This window comes from Thermobia domestica, chromosome 11 (assembly GCF_964235325.1).
Source record: "Thermobia domestica chromosome 11, izTheDome1.hap1.1, whole genome shotgun sequence".
Taxonomy (NCBI): Eukaryota; Metazoa; Arthropoda; class Insecta; order Zygentoma; family Lepismatidae; genus Thermobia; species Thermobia domestica.
In genome coordinates this window covers 58,818,106-58,837,817 of record NC_137464.1, presented here as the reverse complement: position 1 = coordinate 58,837,817, position 19,712 = coordinate 58,818,106, and the positions used below count along the sequence as shown (strand labels likewise).

The following is a 19,712-nucleotide window of genomic DNA, read 5'->3' as shown; positions in this document are numbered from 1 at the left end:
ACATAATATATGTGTTATCCTATTTATAAACAAACACATAGCAGTGTGTAAGTAACGCTAATCTGCAAACTTCAAAACATTTAAGAGTTACGAGTTGCATAAATATTTAGAGGAATTTTACAGACATTTTAGCCCTTATATGTGCAAGACACTCCAGTTTGTTAGACACGCTAATTCCAAACAGTTGACAGTTCGTTTAATAGACGTCGCTAGTTTTACAGTTTTTTACCTTCCTCTAAGGGATGTCGATGTCTTATATTCAACTACCAGACGAGCAACTGAAATCTTGGTGGTGGTATGGGGAGCAACTAATATTTCTGTTATGTTCCTATTGACAATTTCTTAAATTGATACTGAATCTTCTATTGATTCCTAATTGATTTCGATTTTATTCCTCATTGTAGTACTATTCATTGACATTTTGCTAATAATGCTTTGCAGAAAATTATTGTTGCGGTTCCATATCGACAAATAAGAGGCAATATATTTTTAACAGAATTATGGAAGATGTATTGACAGTACGATTCACAGGTATTGACGATAACGTGGTAAGTACAGTGTTAAATTTTATATTATTTCTTGATAGAAATAAGCCTTACCAATTATTATTGTACGTACGTTTAACTAAAGAGAGTATTAACGTACATACTAGACATAAAATTATATACCACCACCAACAACACCAATAATAATAATAATAATATCGAATTAAACTAGCATGTATGTGACCCATTATGAGTTAAAGAAAACCATGTAAGATGCACGAGTTTTTAAAATGAAATCAGATCTATCTTCCTGCTCATGACGCTGTGATACAAGTGACACTAATCATAGCATTATTATCTATATATGTGTTGTCAGGTATCAGTCCTGAAGAGGGCATAGGCATATTTTTCACCAGGTTTTAATAGAGGCACTGAATGAATTAGTCCTAATTTGCTCAAGGGCCAACCTTCCAATGACGTTCTTAATATTTAGACACCTTATCATCTCATGATTAATGGTAAAATCGTTCGTCATGATGCCAGCTCATCAAAAGTACTAATCTGTCGATATGCAACTTCCACACCTCTGATGAGAAAGAATTGCCGCACGCATAAGGAACTGGAGAACAATGTTGATCAGTTTCTACCTACGACAGTTACTTCGTCGTATTTGTACCTATCAATGCGTTAGAAATAAAGCACAAATCATTGTGGACAGTTCATATAGACATAGACTGGAAATATTTTTTTTTCAGTAAAGTACACGTGCACCTTAATTTAAACAATTGTAGCGTTGGTGTTTATGTGCCTTTTTATATGTGATGATATTCTATTGCACAGCACTGTCAGCCAAGAAAGTATCTCTTCAATAGATTTATGTTAACCCTAATCTTAGAACAACTATTGCAACTTCATCACCTATTATAGTCAACATTAAGATTTGCTGTATACAATCTAAAATTCCTAGTAATTTCCAATGTTACTAATATTCGTAAAGAAAATAATCTCCTACGATACATATACGAAGTGCTACCAAACTCAGATAAATCAGATTGATGGTCTCGTTAGTGTCTTTCAACATTACTGACCTATCAATAGTGCTCAGAAGTAGTGATTTCTGAAATCTAACTTAACTTCAGCTAAACAGGTCAATTTTAACGTTAATGTCACATATCTTACGCAAACTTAATCCAGCTTAAAAGGTGCTGATAGATTAACAGCTAATTCAGAAAAATTCGCGATCACTAACATCCTGCAGATAGGTATCCGAGGGAACTTTAGCTTACTACACCATTATTGTCATTATGATTTTTGCACATACGAAATTTTAGCCAAAGAGTTAGTTACGGTTATTACTTTTGAAGATTTTGTAAAAAAAAAAAAAAAAAAAAATCCACATAAACAATTTACTAATTTTTGTAGATTCCACTGACGAGTTTCCGTAGTTTACAAAACACGCATTAATTTAAATAAAACTTACTTGCTGTCCTAGTTAAAATAACTAAAATACTAACACCTTATTACTCCAAAAAAACAGTAATCCAGCCTCCTGGTTACTTCGTTACTACAAGGTAAATAACAAATCCAACTAAACTAACCCAAAACCATGTTTTATCTAAATGTAGTCTACCACACTTTACCTCTCCAAAAAAAACTCCAAGGTTATCATAAACAATAGCAATTGTTCCAACTGTCCACATTAACATAAATCCGCCAAGCCGTGAACCTCAAACACAACGTTCAAACAAATAACAAAACTGTTTTATACAACCCTCACTAACAAATCAGCTTACATTCAAATGTAGACATTCCCCTAACATCTTAAAAGCATAATTTTAGTTATTTTAAGGGTTAAATCACAAATTTAATTATTTTTTAAAAAATTTTTCAAAAACCATTCAATACAAGTCCCTCCTATAATACAACATCCCACCATATAAGCGTTTAAAAGCCTCTTACAACAAAACCATAAGTAATTAAAAACAAATTATAAAATTGTTTTTATAATAACATAACTAAAAACCAATTAAATTTAAATACCTTTCTTTTATTCCTTTAAAGCCTAATTAATTATTAAATACTTAAATTTTAAAAAAAATATGTTTTTAAAAAACGTAAAATATTAAATATGACCAAACAAAAAATTTTAAAAATTAAAATAAATTTAATTATTACCTAATTCAATTCATTTTCTACTTTCCTCTTAGTAACTTCAAAAATCTTAAACAAATAAAATAATAATAATAAAAGTACCATCCTTAAAACAAATTTCCTTACTACAAACTATATAAGATAATAAACTATTACAACAAATCCTACACTACCTTTCCTCTACAAACAAAATATTAAAATAACAAAAATAATAAAAATTGATAATATAAAAAAATAAAATCAATTGCGTAATCAATATATATTACATAAACATATTCTTATGCGTCATGCTTGACATTATTTACTTTTTTTTCTTTTAAAATATTCCAAATGCTTCATATATATTTCAAATTGAAACATCCAACTGGGATGTTACAATATTTTCTTAGCTTTACGGATCACCAAGTTCTACCGCAAGGGAATCCATTGCCTTGCAGAACGTAGGCAGACGATCGTCGATGCTGATGGGGACTATTTTTAATATTTCAGTACATCGTAGGTTCGAAGTTGGCGGGTGAAAAAGCGACAGAACTTTCTTAGTCCCCTTTATATAATTCTGATGTATGAATTTCATTTCCTGGTGTACACTATTTTTTGCTACATTTTGAGTAACTTGCCACAAGAATCTCTCCACCTCTTCAAAATAATGTCTGTTTGGAGAGAATTGTCATGTTCGCTTTCTCTAATACATACACACGACGGTGACGAAGCTTTCAAAATTCATTTATACCTGTATATACGTCCCCAATATTTTAGATTTTGCTTTTATCATCAAGTTCAGCACTTTAGGTTACAAAAAATCACGCTTCCATTTTCTAAAAGAAAAGTCTGATTTTTCCCACGTGATATCAAAGAAATTTTATGTAATTCTGTCGTTCTGATTTTGTACTCCACGCAGTTTTGCCTGTTTTCTCTTTTCAGCTAGATTAGTGCATTTCTGGTCGAACAATGGTTTATTTCTACGTTTTTCGGCGCGTCCTAATTTTTCTTTTCCTCAAATTTTAATGCTATCTCTCTCTCTATATATATATAATTTAATACTAAGTATCCTTAACACTAGTGCATTTCGAACTTTCTAAAACCAAGAATCTATTCAAAAGTTCAATTATGCACATACATCTGTTAATAAAAAATTAGAGGGTAGGACGAAAACGTTTGTTGAACAATCTCGTGTATATATATATATATATCGAACAAATACATCGATTTCAAATTACAGAGTCCTAGTAATTTAACTAAACGTTTACTTGCATTATTCTAACTATACCTCTTCCCTGTTTAAAAACGTTATTTATCCCTTGTGTTTTCTGTCAGTTTGGTCCTCAAATAATTCAAGATTTAGCGGCATCCGAAGATGATCCACAACCATACACAGAGACAGGAAATGTAACGTTGACATGGACTTCACCGAATCCAAGAGATGGAAAACTAAATGGTAAGTGCAGTGGGAATGATATCGTTTTGGTCTTAGCTTAGTTGGCTTTAATGGTATTCAATAGTTTCTTCTTCTTTGTTTTTATTCCACTGATTTATATTGAGAACAGCTTTTTCTTTCATTGACTAGAATTTTAAGAATATCATTTTATGATGTATGCATTTCCGTTCCTTCGTGAGAAATTAGTAATATGTAATGTTAATACATTGAGCTGACGGGTTCCGAAATTAATCCATTCTGCAAAGCCTTTGAATCACAATGTTCGTAAACCGAAAAGAATGTAAATATTGTAATACCCTACGTGATGTCGTAAACAAGCAACTCCACACATCAATGTTTACAAACACCACCACATGGTTCAGCAAGAGGATCTCCCACCAGAGGGACCTATAATCACATGCAGACGACGGCTTCTGGCCCCTCCCATAGAGCAATAGACGACATCGGAGCAGCAGCGCCACCGCCACCTAAAAGGACCCTATAAATTGGATGGACGAAGGCAACTCGATACCAGTTTTCTGGTGACCCTCCTACTGTCTGCTTCGTGACTTTAGGAGTAACCTAACCCCAGGGCCTCTAGTCTGCTTTGGGACTACGCCTATCTTTTCTCCTGGCTTTGCCTGTTTCGGGACTCTGACTGAGAATCCCAACCTCAGCCGCTTTGCCTGCTTCTGGGCTCTGTTGGCCTTCTAACCTATCCACTGCTTGCTTCGGAGCTTTGGACATCTAAAATCCACTCCTCTTTGCCTGCTTCGGGGCTCTGCTGGAGATCCTGTCTGTGACCTTACGGCCAAAGACCACCTATAACTCACCTTGGTTCTAGAGAGATCAATTTGTATAGTATTTTGTGAAAATACTTTTATAAAGGAAAAGTTTTATAATAAAACTGGTAGTGGGAGTCGATTCTGGACGCTCTTTTTATTAAATGCTCTACCCAAAATCCTATATGACAACAACAATTGACAATTGACAATGCAGACATCTATTGGGCAGAAAACCATACTACAATATAAATAAACATACATAAATTTCAGAACAATTGTCTATCCTAGTGTCCTGATACAGGATGACAAAGAGTATATACTTTTTTCTAGCGGACTCTGTAGATACAGATTATAACGAAACCGGTCACTTTTATTTTCAAATAATTGCAAACTCTGTAAGATGATATAAGTGTTTCTTTCTAAAACCGATGGTCTCATACTTAAACAATTCGAGAGAAGTATTCTAGTTAAACAAAATATGCATATTATTTCCTTCTATGAATTCCAGAATTTCTATTCTGAAGGGCCCGTGAGCAAATTTCACTAATCTTATATGTTCATTCTGAGCCAGTAGAACGAAGTCACAAAATTTGATCAATGCGTGTTTCTCACGTCAGGTAATATGTATGAATATCTCATTGCGTATGTTTCAACATGGTTGTCTGAGCGGTAAATAAAGCAAAATAATGTGCGCGGTTAAACCAAAAGTGATATCTTCTTAAAATGTTATTAAACATATATAACAGAATATTTTGTGGTTATAAAATGTCTTCTTTCACTACAGTTGTTCAAGTTTTACATTCTTATCTGAAGATTTAAGCGTTGGTTAATTACGTTATCTTGGCTGACTCCCAACTGGGTAGCTAACTTGTACCATTGGGTCCGGCAGAGTTCGTGTTATTTCAGTATCTGTAATTCGGACTTGCCCAGGGATTCGTACACCCCACAGGAGGTAGTATACGTCTCAAATGACCACGAGTACTTTGGCAGTCAGCCTACATCAGTCACAGCGTCCGATAGTTTACGGATCTCCTACCAGGAAATTAGAATCGTCAACCCATTCCAAACTGGACAAATATCACGTGTCGTTTCGTCCGAATGGTAGTGGAAGGTGTGTACATGGTACCTCAGCATACGTTTTGAAAGATCTTAAGTAAGCAGTTAAGGCTACTGCCACATAGACCTTACTGAGGGAAAGGACTTCTCCCCACTTTCCAAATGGATGACTACTTTATGTCATTGGTTTGTGATATTTCATGCCTCTTTGAGCTACTTTGCTAGGTGGGTTGTCACAGTCAGTCTCTCTATTTTACCAGGATATTTTTTCTCTTAAATGAAATTGATTGAGTACGCAATCTGGTCTAGATCATTTATTGGGTCTGGTAATGTGAATTCCTCAACCATAAAGTAAGGAAGAAAGAGTTTTACGTCCTGTCACTTTTATTTCCTTACAAAGGCAACTTACACGTACTATTGGGTCCGGAACGAGGTACTTAGCACTTCAAAGTATTCTTGATACTTCAACACAGATTTTGAAAGACTTGAGGTAGACAGGGCCGAGAAGTAGTTAAGCCAATCTGGAATTCCAGAGCATCCTGAACTTTTGGTAACTGCTGGTCGGTGGTCATATCATGGAAAATAATATTTTGGTGTATCGGAAACAAGAGCAGTTTTGCTTGCCTTAATGCTAGAGTTCCTACCCAACAGATACTATTACGCCGCTCGTTTGGGGAGTTGCCTTTACGTATTGGAACAGAATCGGGTATCGGTCTCTTCCTAATTATGATAAAGAGAAATCCCTTCTGGTAAAGACCTAAGGGTTTACCTATTGAAGTAGCAAAGACTGAACGCTTTGCGAAACCTGTAAGCAAGTGATATAGCGGCACTGTCCTTGAAATATGTAAAAAGGTTAGACTCCGTCCATGGCGTGCTGAAATAGTGAAAGTAGACATATGGGCACGAATTTTCTCCTCCTTGATTCTCACTATGATGCTGAAGATTATTAGAGTAGTATATTTAATTGTTTTTGTGTTAAGTTGTTAAATCAACGGCAGCCATGGTTCAAACTGAATCTATGATTATTAGCAAGAACTAGTAATATTCTATCAACATTAAAACATATTAGCACTAATTTTCTTCCCTTTCTTGAAGCAGATATATAAAATAAAGAATTTCTTCTTAGTATAATTTGTTAGTGTTATAGTACTTAATTTTCAGAAATAAGATTTCTTGATAACGTGAAATATTTTCTAAAGAATATAATTTGTTTAATACATTCCAGTTAGCTAACTTCCATTATCTGTAAATTAATCATTATTGCATTTGTATAAATTAACTTAACTTTAGTAAATTCAAGATATTTAAACCTCTGATATTAAGACAGATATTTGTGTTGTTATAATAATAGTTTGTTATAAGTAATAATTATGCCCTATAATACAAGAATAAGTCATAAGTCTTGAAATACTTATACAACAGTATCAGCAGACACGTATCTACATATTGATCGACTGTAAATATAAAGTTAGGCTTCCAAAGAGGTAGTATAGCAAGAAGACTGTTTAACACGGAGGACGTCACTCAATCAGTTCTTAGTGGCAGCAACAATGAGTGCTCAACAACGTATAATACGAGAACTGCTACTTTACGAGTTCGAACTCGAATATAACACCGCAACATCAACCCAAAACATTTTTCATGCGAAAGGAGAAGTTGCAGCAAACTACACCAGAACAACTTGTTGGTTCCAGAAATTTCGTGCAGGTTATAAAACTCTTCAAGATCAGCCAAGGTCTCACTGTCTCAGGAGATTCTGAGTTATACAACACGCCATTAACGGAAATGATACACCATTAGCACATGACGATTGTCAAACCATTTGCCATGTCCTAGTCCAGTATAATGAGTCACTCTCAGGAATTGCCGCATTCTGCCACACGAGTTGAGCCCAGCGGAAGGTAGATCTGTGCTGAGAATGTTTGCCAAATTCACATTAAATGCGTTTCCTTAAACGGATTGGCACATTCGACGAAAAATGGGCGTTTTTCCAAAATATGAATGTGCGAAAACAGTGTTTGAGTTAGGACCAACTTCCATTACTGGTTGTAAAATAGGATTGTTTCAAACAGAAAGTCATGCTCTACGTGTGGTGGAACTACGGGGGGTAAGTCACTTCGTGTTCGTTCCTAACGGTCGTACCATAAATGTCGAAGATCATTTTAAATAGTTGTACGTCGCACTACGCCAAAAATATATTGAATTTCTGAACCGAATGCGCGCCCTGCTGGAAAAGGATAACGCAGAATCATACTCGGCTCAAGTAACGCAACAAAACTTCAGAAACTTGATAACCTCGATCTGACACCAGATCTGGCGTATAGTCCTGATATTGCTCCTTCAGGTTACTACTTCTTTCGCTCCTTGGCGCATCGTCTGCAAATCACGATGCTTTATCAAACAGCAGTTGGCGGAAAACGGTAGTGACGACTTCCTTACATCTAAGGACAAGATGTGCTATTGACGTGGAAATGGCAGGCATGTCGGTGCAGACAGTCCAACATGAGGAACTATGCTTTGAATATTAACCTGCTTTATTTTACTGTAATAAATACAGGTATCTTGTATACCAAAATATTGCAAGACTTATGACTGATACTTGTATTACCCTAAGTATCACAGCTTAAGGCGGTTGCCACCATTTACTTACACATATGTGTATATATAAATAGCATACATAAATAACAAGAATAAACTTAGCATTGATTTTTTATTGAAATTTTATTTTCAGTTACATCATACAATTTGTATTTCTCGACTTCTTATAAAGATTTGGTTCCTGATGTCACTTGTGGCACAAAATGTCTTATTGACAGGACTTTTGTTGTGGATGGAAGTCTGGATCCACTGCCACAGAACAGTATGCAGAGAGTTACAATTAAAATAAACAAAACAACAGAGGCATCGCCTGTTTACTTCAGGATAAATTCAGTTAATTTAAATGAGAAAAGGGTAAGTTATATGAAACAAATACGAAGAACCAGTTTATAAATTTGTTACAATTGATAAAAAAAATGGGATTACAATCCACCTATCTATAGGACTTGTGCTTACGTAGCTTTCAGATTAAGCCCGAGTACAGGAATGGCAACTTACATTGTCTCTATTTTAATTAGAATTAGAAATTAGGAATTAAATTTCTGTTCTTTCGGTAGCTATGTCCACGCCAGTTCGGCAAATGTGAGGGATGACGTCCCTCCGTAGGCAAACTAGCCGATGAAGTGGGGAAGAATAAAGGAATGCGAAAGGAAGGAAGCGACCTGAAACCATTATGTTAAGTATCATCCCGGCATTTACTCGATGTGGGTGTGGACAATTTCACTCACGATAGCTGTCCTGCAAAAAGCTTTCACAATTTTTCGACCGAGTGTCCCCCACATAAAGTCAAATCCGATAAATTTCCCACCTAAGGCGAGAATGTTGACCACGCTACGCGGTACCTTATCTCCCTTGCAGTGAACAGACTTTTCTCGAGGATGACAATGGAACGTGTCCTACCTATGATGTCATCTGGACACGCTAAATGTGGTTACATTCCACCAAATATAGTATTTTACATTGTCCAATTAATCGGCAGATATTTGTCCATAACTCTTCATGAAGTGACCCGAAATTAAGGGATCACAGCTTCGCTTCACTTTTGATTCAAAAAGGATTATCTTAATTACAGGTACAGAAAAGTACACGTTTAGGTCGTAAAATTTTCTTTATTGATATCTACTCATATTAGATGTAGTGCATTTATAAATAAAAGGATATTTCCAAATTGACAACACCGTATTGCCTACAGCATTGATGATAATGCCTAAGATAGGTTCTACAACCTGAATCAGAAGTCCCATACTACCCCTTATAACATGAATGCAAATGTACATAGCAATTAGTAATTGTAGGGATAGATTAGACCTAGAAGAAAACTTTATTGTGCGTGTTAGGTAAATAGTCACCATCTTGCTGTTCACCACTTTGAACATCACTCAAAAAGTTTAAATGTAAATGGTATCATGTGATATATGAAACAGACTAGATGTGTCTCCCAAGCTGTAAGAACACAGAACAATGTCGAAGATCTCTAATCGTTTCACCATACATCATTGCCTTTAGATGATCCTACAGGCAATGGTAATAAATCAGGTGATTTGGCACGCCATTTAACTGGCCACATCAACCAATCCATCGACCAGAATATTCTTCATCCCGATACTGAAGAATCTCCAGTCCATAACAAGGTGGTGCCACATCATGCCTTTAAAATTAGGAAAAGATGTCATCCGGAGCCGACACTGAGGGGAAAATAAGTTCTTGTGTCTAACGCTCTGTAGTTAAAGTGCCAGGAATAACAAATGAACCAATAGCACGTGTCCACCAGATCCTCAGTGTCCTACCTACATCATAACTTTCCCTGCACTAACCATTTTACACGAATCTGGCTTCTTGGGCTATCTAGAGACCAGTAGCGTTTATTTTGTTTGTTTGCTTCCCCTGTAATGTAAAACTTTACTTCAACGGTATGTAAAATTTGCACTGCTAATTTGGGGTCCTGCCGTAATATTCCACGCCCACTCATAAATTGCGCTCTCAGCTCTGGTCATCCTCAGAAGGATGTTGCAGAAATTGTAGTTTGTAAGGATCCCAGTTATGCATCTGTAACATCATGCAAATATAAATTTGGCTGATGTGGCATTCTCGTGATAATCGGCGTGTTCTGCGCTGTTGAGACGTCACAAAAGAGGAGAGCACTGTCGTAACTGTGTCTTTATCAGTGGGAGTTCTGGACCTACCTGATCGTGACCTGTCTTCAACTGTACCTGTTTCTTGGAACTGTTTCAGTAAATGTGGTACTGCAACGTGCAAAACTGGAGCATGTTAAGGGTGTTGATCGTTGAATCACGAGATACAGCACAGGCACTTCTACCACCCCACATCTTGATGACCTCGATGCGGTCTGTTTTGGCTAATGGCATGGTTCAGCATATGACCCACTTCCGATTTAAACCTTTTGAGCGAGATTCAAAATGGCTGAAAGTAAGATGGCAGCCGTCCATCTGACATGCACCATAAAGGTCCCCCATCGGCCTAACCTGCTCGTATATGCTAATTTCGACAGTCTACACTCGCTTTCGCTTCGTAAGGCACTTTAAGTATATGTGGAGATACTTTTAATATTTCACCATTAACTAGATGTATTTGTCTGAAATCTTTGTTGTGCCATTACTTTAATATTTATGCGCACTATCAGCTATTAACTTTAGAATACATTACATCTTCAGAGAAAGTATTAATTCTGCCCTCACTTAAGTAATTGAAACTTTTTCACAGCGGGAAGCATTCCTTGTTAGTCAAATATTTTCTGAGGAAAAATCCCTACCTGCAGTTGGTGGACTTTATTCGGTCTCAAATAGATGCTGATAAAGGTTGACGAAATTTTCTATCCTATAAACAGAGGAAATATTATGTTCAGACCTTGGTCCCCAAAGTAATGAACCACATCAAAATTGGTGTTTAGACTTAGTCAAACTTTTGCAGAATAATATATATGATTGAAGTAGCATTGATTTGTAATGTTGTAAATTTAGTTCAGTGTTATTAATGTTACTTAAATATTGAGTTTAACAAAATGAATTGAGCGTAGCCTTAGTGTAAATCTTTATTCGTATATAGCTTTCGACAAAATAGAGAAAATCTAATTAATATGTAAACCAAATTATTGATGCTGAACTAAAACCATGCCATTTATTGAGGTGAAAGTGATGCTGAAATATATCCGTTTTACTTAGGCTCTCTATTATGACACTAGTCAGACGACAGTACGTAGCATTATTAATGATATATCATGTAGCACGTTGGCTCAATGATCGAAAACTTACCTCTGGTACGTCTAGTCCCTAGTTAGATCCCGGCAATGTAAGATTGTGGTGGACAACATTGTGTCCGTGAACTTTCTCTAGGTACTCTCCTTTGCTCCCATATTCTCATTCCACCAGATCTTCCATCATCATTCACTTGCCCTAATCATCCGTCTCCCATAACCTAAAGGGCATAAACGTGTATTGTCTAAAATTGTCATTAACACTAGATCCTATAACTTTTCTCCAAATTTCTGGCCAACTAAAATATTGTTCAAATATGAGACAAATTTCAATCGATGGCCCACATTAAGTTTAACAAAATAATATTTTTAATGATAGATTCTGATGTGTAGTTTTCGACGAAATCGAAAAGAAAAAAACTTTTGAGGAGCCAAAATGTAAAATATGTTGTTTAGTACTAATAATAAATAACAGTATTTACTTTTGCTGAAAGAAATTGTTATTTATATTTATGTACTGTGTATAGTAAATTACTCTGTTAACTAGAAGATTGTTGCTTATCTTTTCCTACCGCAGAAATTAATACTATTTACGCACATACTACTTCCAATAAATGTTTGCTTTAACAAAATATATAAAAGATTATTCTGGCAACAATAGGAAAACTTAGCAGTAACGAAAATAATCAGAGAACAAGTTATTTTTAAAATATAGCCTTTCTACTAAAATATGGATCTTCTACTAACATATGAATTTGAAAAAAATTAACTCGCTACTTTGTATTTAACATCTTAAGTTGTGCGCCGCCGTTGTCTTGTTTGAAAGGTGTGAAGATTTCTCATGAAGTTTGCGGCTGAATAAGACATTTTGATCACTATAGTTTTAAGCTATTATCAATTTTGTAAAAAAACGGAATAATTTATTGGGTAAACTTTCTTAGTTGGCATACTCTCCAAATTATTCAAAACTTAGGCACTCTATTATGACTTTCTTAGTTGGCATACTCTACAAATTATTCAAAACTTGAAATCGGTTAAATGTATAGCGGCACAGCGATGATTTAATCATATTTCTGAAAGAAAGTCATCAAAATTAAAAGCAGAAATCAAAGAGATATACATGAAAACAAAGAACTAGTTCCAAGGCGCACACTAAAACCGAAAGGACAAGGTGTTAATGCTGCAAATTCTTAGTCATTAATATTTTCATTTTCAGTTATGTCCTTCAAAACTTGATTAAAAGCCTATTATATCACTACTTAAATAACCCATTTCTATATGTGCACATTAAAGATACAACAATGATAAATAAAGAAGTGAAAACATTCAAATTACACTAAATGAGTCCCCCTCTCTACACGATAACAATAGAAGAGAAACATGTGGTTCTCACCTGTTGAGTGACAAATGCATACAGGAGTGATGGCATCATACTTGCGCCACTACACACAGAAAGCATTCAACTGTCCTACATCAACATCATATCACTTAGGAATTTCAATATCTAATCGAAGAAGAATTGTCAAATCCTGAACTCACAAGGACAGTATTAACTAAAACAAAATATAATATTGCCTAAGTATATTAGTTGGGGGGTCAAAAATTTCTCAGTGGAGTAGAAGTAGTAGTAAAAATCAATGGAGTAAAATTAGGGCAAAGCATTTTCGGTGATATAATATTGTCAAGAGTTAATTTGTTCTAGAATACGTGAAAGAGAATAATAAAAAACATTACTTCTAATAATATTAATCAAAGAATTATCAGGAGGAACCACTATTATCCGACTTTTTAAAAGATGAAGGTTATTGTCACCAAAATTAGTCGTTATATTGATGAAAGACAGACTATTAAAATACGAGGTAAAATTATACTTACTAAAAAGTATAAATTACACATTAAGTCTAGGCAATTGAGAGGAAGGCTTCCCTAACATCAAAGTACATATACCAAGTTGTAAGATCGTCAGCATTCAACTTATTTAATTCGATTGAGCTACATAAAATTATGAACTACGCACACCAAAGCCATGGAACTACTTTCTTCACGCTCCGCCTAAAGTAAGCCAACTATGGAAGTAGAACCAGTTTATTTTATTGTAGTGTTATTGTGTTATACAGTATATTCTATATAAGACCGTATCCAAGTGGTGTTAAAGAATTTTTAAATTCTAGCAGAAATTTTCAAGTGAACACTAAATTATAAATACTTTGAGCCACCCAAATATGGGACTTCAGGGTTCTTTTTCCTTCTTCACATATACAATTTTCCTCTTTTAGTTATTCTGTGTACGGACCTAATTGTTCTTATTCTATAATATTTTTATGATATATTATAGTATACGTTATGAATGTGTTTACATAATATCCTATAATATATAATATATTCTATAGTATATATTTAGATACAAGAACAGTGGTGGCAAGTTAGTCATAAATTTGTGCGTTTGTATGTCAATATGGCGACTTATGGTGGGAGCTTAAGAAACCCTTGTTCATGAATGCTATTGTAGTCAGCTTTGCCTTAGATTTTATGTGCATGAATAATTTTCCTAACATTATATGTGTGTAAGAATGTTCTTATATAAATTCTGAATATTCAATAATTTTAAACTGAGTCATAAAAGAAATTAAGAAATTAATTTTACACTGAAATTATTTTATATTTCAGTCTGATTTTTCCCCATTGGCTTACGTTTTGATATCTGCTTCTGAAATAACTACTACTACAACGGAATCTACCACTTCAGAAACAACAACTACTACAACGGAATCTACCACTTCAGAAACAACAACAACTGAATCTACCACTTTAGAAACAACAACAACGGAATCTACCACTTCAGAAACAACAACAACGGAATCTACCACTTCAGGAACAACAACAACGGAATCTACCACTTCCGAAACAACAACGAAATCTACCACTTTAGAAACGACAACGGAATCGTCGAACACAACAACAAGCGAATCAACGACGAAGATTGAAACTACAACCTCAACTGCATCAGATACAGAATCCACGCAATCCGTGACAACTTCAACATCAGAAGAAACGAATACTGGAGGTAATGTACTTTATAGTTCTACATCATTCAATTCTTATAAACTATACAATCGATTCGTACGTAATTTTAATAGTGCTCACAATATAGTTTGAAACCAGTACATATTCAGATTGATAATGCCCCTGGCACACAGTGATACGGATAGGATTAATACTTTGTGAGTAAATTAAGCCTCTGTGTTAATATTTTATATGAGCAGTGAGAATTTGGAAATTTTAATGGATTTCTATCACTTTCGGCTTTAGTAGTGAGTTAAAGATGGATATTATATATTTCTTTTTTTTAGGAGCATGCTTAATCAATGGCAGGAATCCGTTGTTCTCTAACCAGTATCATCTTCCTCTAAAGGTGGTCAACTTTAAAAACCGGAAATGATTTCTTTCACTTTTGGTTCGAGTGACACCTCCGTCAACGAACTCGACACATACCGTTTTAATATCTATATCCTGACTAAAATTGATGTTGATCCATCAGTAAAGATCTTAAGATTTTTTTGTCTCTTGGATTCCGGAAAACACATACACACACACACACACAGAGAGAGAGAGAGAGAGAGAGAGAGGATAAATATACAAAGAAGTTTTGGTAAAACAAACACCTATAAAATGATTATATTTCTGTACCTTGAAGCTCGGCTTTCTATATCATTCAACTGAAGAAGTAGATTATTGCTATTAAAAATGATAAGTATTGTGGCGTACGCAAAATGAGTTCAGGTTCTAATTCTCTTCTTGAACAATATATTAATGGAGAACAAATACTTATCAAATTAAAGTACATAAATAAATTTGACCTTTGTCCTGAAATGCAATGAGCCTGAGTGCTTGGTCTTCTCCAATTGATAAAATTGTGTGTACAAGAGAATAGGTGTCGAGAAATCTCTCATACACGATGTGATCTTGAGTTGACCTTACTATCCTACGTTTTACAGCCGTCACTTCCAATTGGCCGATTTATGACTTAGGAGTATGCATTTAAAATAAGAGATATTGCAATGGAGAAGATGTCGAACAAAGAAGAGATGGTATGACTTTTTAATAAACAGGTGTTGGCGGTAAATGCTGCGTAGCTGTTCTATGCAAGTTCTAAAATCGGAAAATTAAATTTACAACCTTAGTGCTGAAAACAAGTTCTACATAGTATCACCTCGAGACGGTTATGGTAGGCAAGTTTTCTTCAATACTAAAATTGCAAATTTCATATTCCGATTTCCAAATTTCAATAGAACTTATCATTATTTCAGATTTGTATTGTTTTTCTAGTTCAGCAAAGTGATAAATGTACGAGACTTGGCTTTATTTTTCACATTTATATTTTTGGTTAGACATCACTACTTTTTGAAAAGCATTTTAGAATCATTTAGCTAGTATCTAGAAGACCGATATAATATTAATTAGTGTATTAAATAGTGGTAGTGATGAATCCAATACCCTTTTTTGTTTGTTTGTGAAGTTCCGATTTTCTCGTTATAAGGAAATCAATGTTAACAAAATAATTTTTATTGGTTTTCAGTTGTAGCAACTCAGTAAAACAATATTCAATTTCAACATACCTGTGCCCCTTTTTATTCTTCATGAACTAGCTAGTTAATTTAATTTTTTATGCTCTTATTGTTTATACCAAATACTTCCATTTGTGTGGAACTTCAAATTCTTTGCCTAGAGAAAATATCCTATTGTATGTCCTTGAATAAGTACTTCTGAGTGAGCAACTCAGATATAAAAGTTTTCATACAGAAAGGATGCAATAAGTTTATAACTGTATTCACACAAATTAATGTTATATGATTTTGCTTTTGTCCGTTAATTCTCTACCGGTACCTTGGAGAGGGAAATTCGGTATTTCTGGATTTTCTTTTTACTTAACTTCCAGCTTATGTCTTCCTTTTGTGTTAAATTTCAAGTTTGTATGTTAGCAAGAGAGAGAGAGAGCGAATTTTTAAGTTTTATATATAATTTTTCACTTTTGCCGCTAAAGTTCCTCCATGGAAGGGAAATTTCGAGTTTCGGACTTCCTCCTTTACTTGTATCAAAAATGTACACTTGTTTCAAAATTTAAATTTTACATGTCTACAGGAAGTACCCAATAGGTTTCGAATCATTGTCATAAGGGATTTGACAATATGTAATTTTGCTCTTTTTCCTAATCTTCCCCCTTGGAGAGGAAATTTCCAGTTTTCTGATTTTTTCCTTTATTTGTCACAAATTCTACATTTCTGCTAAATTTCAAATTTCCATGTCTATGGAAAGTACCCTATAGATTTTGATTCATTGTCATAAGTGGCGCAACTATATACAATTTTGAACATGCTCCCTAATTTTCCTCCATAGAGAGAGACATTTTTATTTTTTGGAGTGTTTCCTCTCTTTGTATTAGAAATCCTACATTTATTCCAAATTTCAACTTTCCATCCCTATAGAAAGTACCCAATAGGTTTTCAATCAAGTAAAGTAAATAGAATGTAATTTAGCCATTATATCCTGATTTTCCTTTTTGAAAGGGGAAATTTGAAGTTTTCAGATTTTTATTTTATTTGTATCACCAATCCTATGTTTGTGTCAAACCTCAAGTTTCCATGGTTACAGGAAGTACCTACAAATTAACGGAAGTACCAATAGATGTTGAATGAAGTGATGTAACTATATGTAGTTTTTCTCTTGTCTCATACTTTTAATACTTGGAAGGCCAAATCTTCCATTTTCGAACTTTTTCCTTTATTTGATCACAAATTCTGTTTCCATGTCTACAACAAGTAACCTATAGGTTTGGAGTCATTGTCATAAATTATGCAAGTATGTGTACATTTTAAACATGACTGCCTAATTTTCCTCCTTAGAGAGACAAGTTTTAGGTTTTCGATTTTTCCTCTCCTTGTGCCACAAATACTAAATTTCTGTAAAATTTCAAGTTTCCGTCCCTATAGAAAATAAGTTTTGAATCCACTAATGTAACTGTAATGTAATTTTGTCCTTGTAGCCTAATATTCTCCTTGGATAAAAACGATTCCTGTTTTCGGATTTTTGCCCATTTATTTGTGTCACCAATCCTAGGTTTGGTCCAAATTTCAAGTTTTCCTGGCTACTGGAAATACTCTATAGGTTTTGAAGCAAATTACGTACCTACATGTAATTTTCCCCTATCTTATAATCTTTCTTCTTGGAGGAGCAAATTTCCAATTTTAAGATTTTGTCCTCTTTCTTTGCATTATAAATTACCCGCTTTCCCAGACTATAAGTTTCTATGTCTACGGATTTTGAGTCAAGTAAAGTAATTTCAGATTTGGCACCTAGAAGGGAAAATTTAAAGTTTTCGGATCTTTTGCCTTACTTTTATCACAAATGTTACACTTGTGCCAAGGGGAATGGGTGAATATGTATAGTGAAATGACCCCAGGTGAATCTTGGGACGACTACCCCCAAGATACGTTAATCCCTCACATTTCAAACTTCAACTGTGATTGGTTCATGAAAAATGTCGCTAAATCGAAAAAATTTGATTTATTTATTTCTCAAGAATGGCTTGATCGATTTTCTTCAAACTTGAATCTATGTATAGACGTACACAAGGGCTTTGTCTAAAAAAAGTCAACAGCTCCGTCCGATCATCTTCACTCTCAAAAAATTCGATTCAATATTTTGAGCCCCTTTTGAACTATGATAGTCTGCAAGCACAATTATGAAAAAAATAATTTTAGATGTCGCTTTAACCCTACAATAATATATATATTTTTCCAAATTGTATCACGGGTACACCATGGTCAAAATTAGCCAAAACCAATCATACCATACCTATAAGGAGGCAGTTGCAAATCGAATAGCTATTGATGTAGCTTTAGCATATTTCCTACATGAATGAATGAGAAATCACACCTGAAAAGCGCCAAACTCACTGAGGCCTCTTTTGATGGCCTGTGGCGTCCCCATATCCATCTTGAGCCAAAGTGAAACTGTTTATGTTGGTGTTTAATTCATATGAATCAATCACCCTGAATATGAATATGAGGTAAAAATTGTCATTAGATTCCGTAAATATCCCATTTGAGGATGTCTGAAGTTTCAGTGTGAGTGCTCAAATCAAAAAACCAATGTTACCTATATCTACAGTGTCCAATCAAAGTGAAATAACCTTATTTGGAAAGAGAATAACCATCAACAACACTAATGCAATGCAAACTTTGTTATAGTGTCTCCCATAGGTCCTGAGAGGGGGATAGGGATAAAATGTAGAGTAGTGGAAAACTGCAACATTTGAATAAAAGGTACATTTCATTCAAGATATAGAAGAAAATATGGTGCAAACGGAAAGTAAGTTACATGTAAGAAGTACAAGTATTACAATGTGTGAAACAAATAAGGATGAAAGAAACATTATAGTACGTACTTCAGTTCTTGTCACTGTTTTCAATTATGACTACACAAATGACGTGATCGAATATTTTGCTCAATATTTATGGTGGTTTTGGGATCCACGACAAATATCTTTCATTATTTAGGTAATAAATAATAGCTACAACATGGGAGCAAGAGCCAACTGTTCGCAATCCATTTGCACAGTCGCAGCAATACCTAATAACACTTTAGTAACCTTCTGTATTTGGTTTTAGATGAAGCATTTGTATATCTTGCTTTGCGTATGTCTTGAACGTACTGTCGTTTCCAATATATTTTCGTTGTCTTTAACATACTGCATATTAATATTACCTCTTTCATTCAACATTTCAGCCAAATAACATATTGCCTGTTTATATTGGAAGGATTTACAAACCAATCCTTTCAAATATTTTTCGGTCATTCAAGGAAAATCCTCAAGATCCTGTAAAGAAATAGATGTAAACGGAAGTTCTGTTATTCGCAATTTCTTCTGTCCAACAAAGATTGCAAAGGTGTTTTCGTTTCCTGAAGTTTTCGCAGATTTGATATTTGCGGAGATTGCAGAGTGCTTTTCATCA

The 19,712-nt window shown here is 34.5% G+C and overlaps 1 protein-coding gene and 1 long non-coding RNA gene across 2 annotated transcripts in view; one reads left to right on the top strand and one right to left on the bottom strand.

Moving 5' to 3' along the window:
- Positions 1 to 19,712, bottom strand: part of LOC145664097 (uncharacterized) — a 285,281-nt gene that overhangs the window by 21,192 nt on the left and 244,377 nt on the right. The gene's annotated exons all lie outside the window — the stretch shown is intronic.
- LOC145664093 (calcium-activated chloride channel regulator 1-like) overlaps positions 1 to 19,712 on the top strand; it is a 103,363-nt gene that overhangs the window by 77,048 nt on the left and 6,603 nt on the right. Inside the window, exons 11-14 of the mRNA XM_081730442.1 lie at positions 442 to 548; positions 3,951 to 4,071; positions 8,623 to 8,843; positions 14,368 to 14,764. Of these exons, the coding sequence (XP_081586568.1) occupies positions 442 to 548; positions 3,951 to 4,071; positions 8,623 to 8,843; positions 14,368 to 14,764 (846 nt within the window). The remainder of the gene's footprint in view (positions 1 to 441; positions 549 to 3,950; positions 4,072 to 8,622; positions 8,844 to 14,367; positions 14,765 to 19,712) is intronic.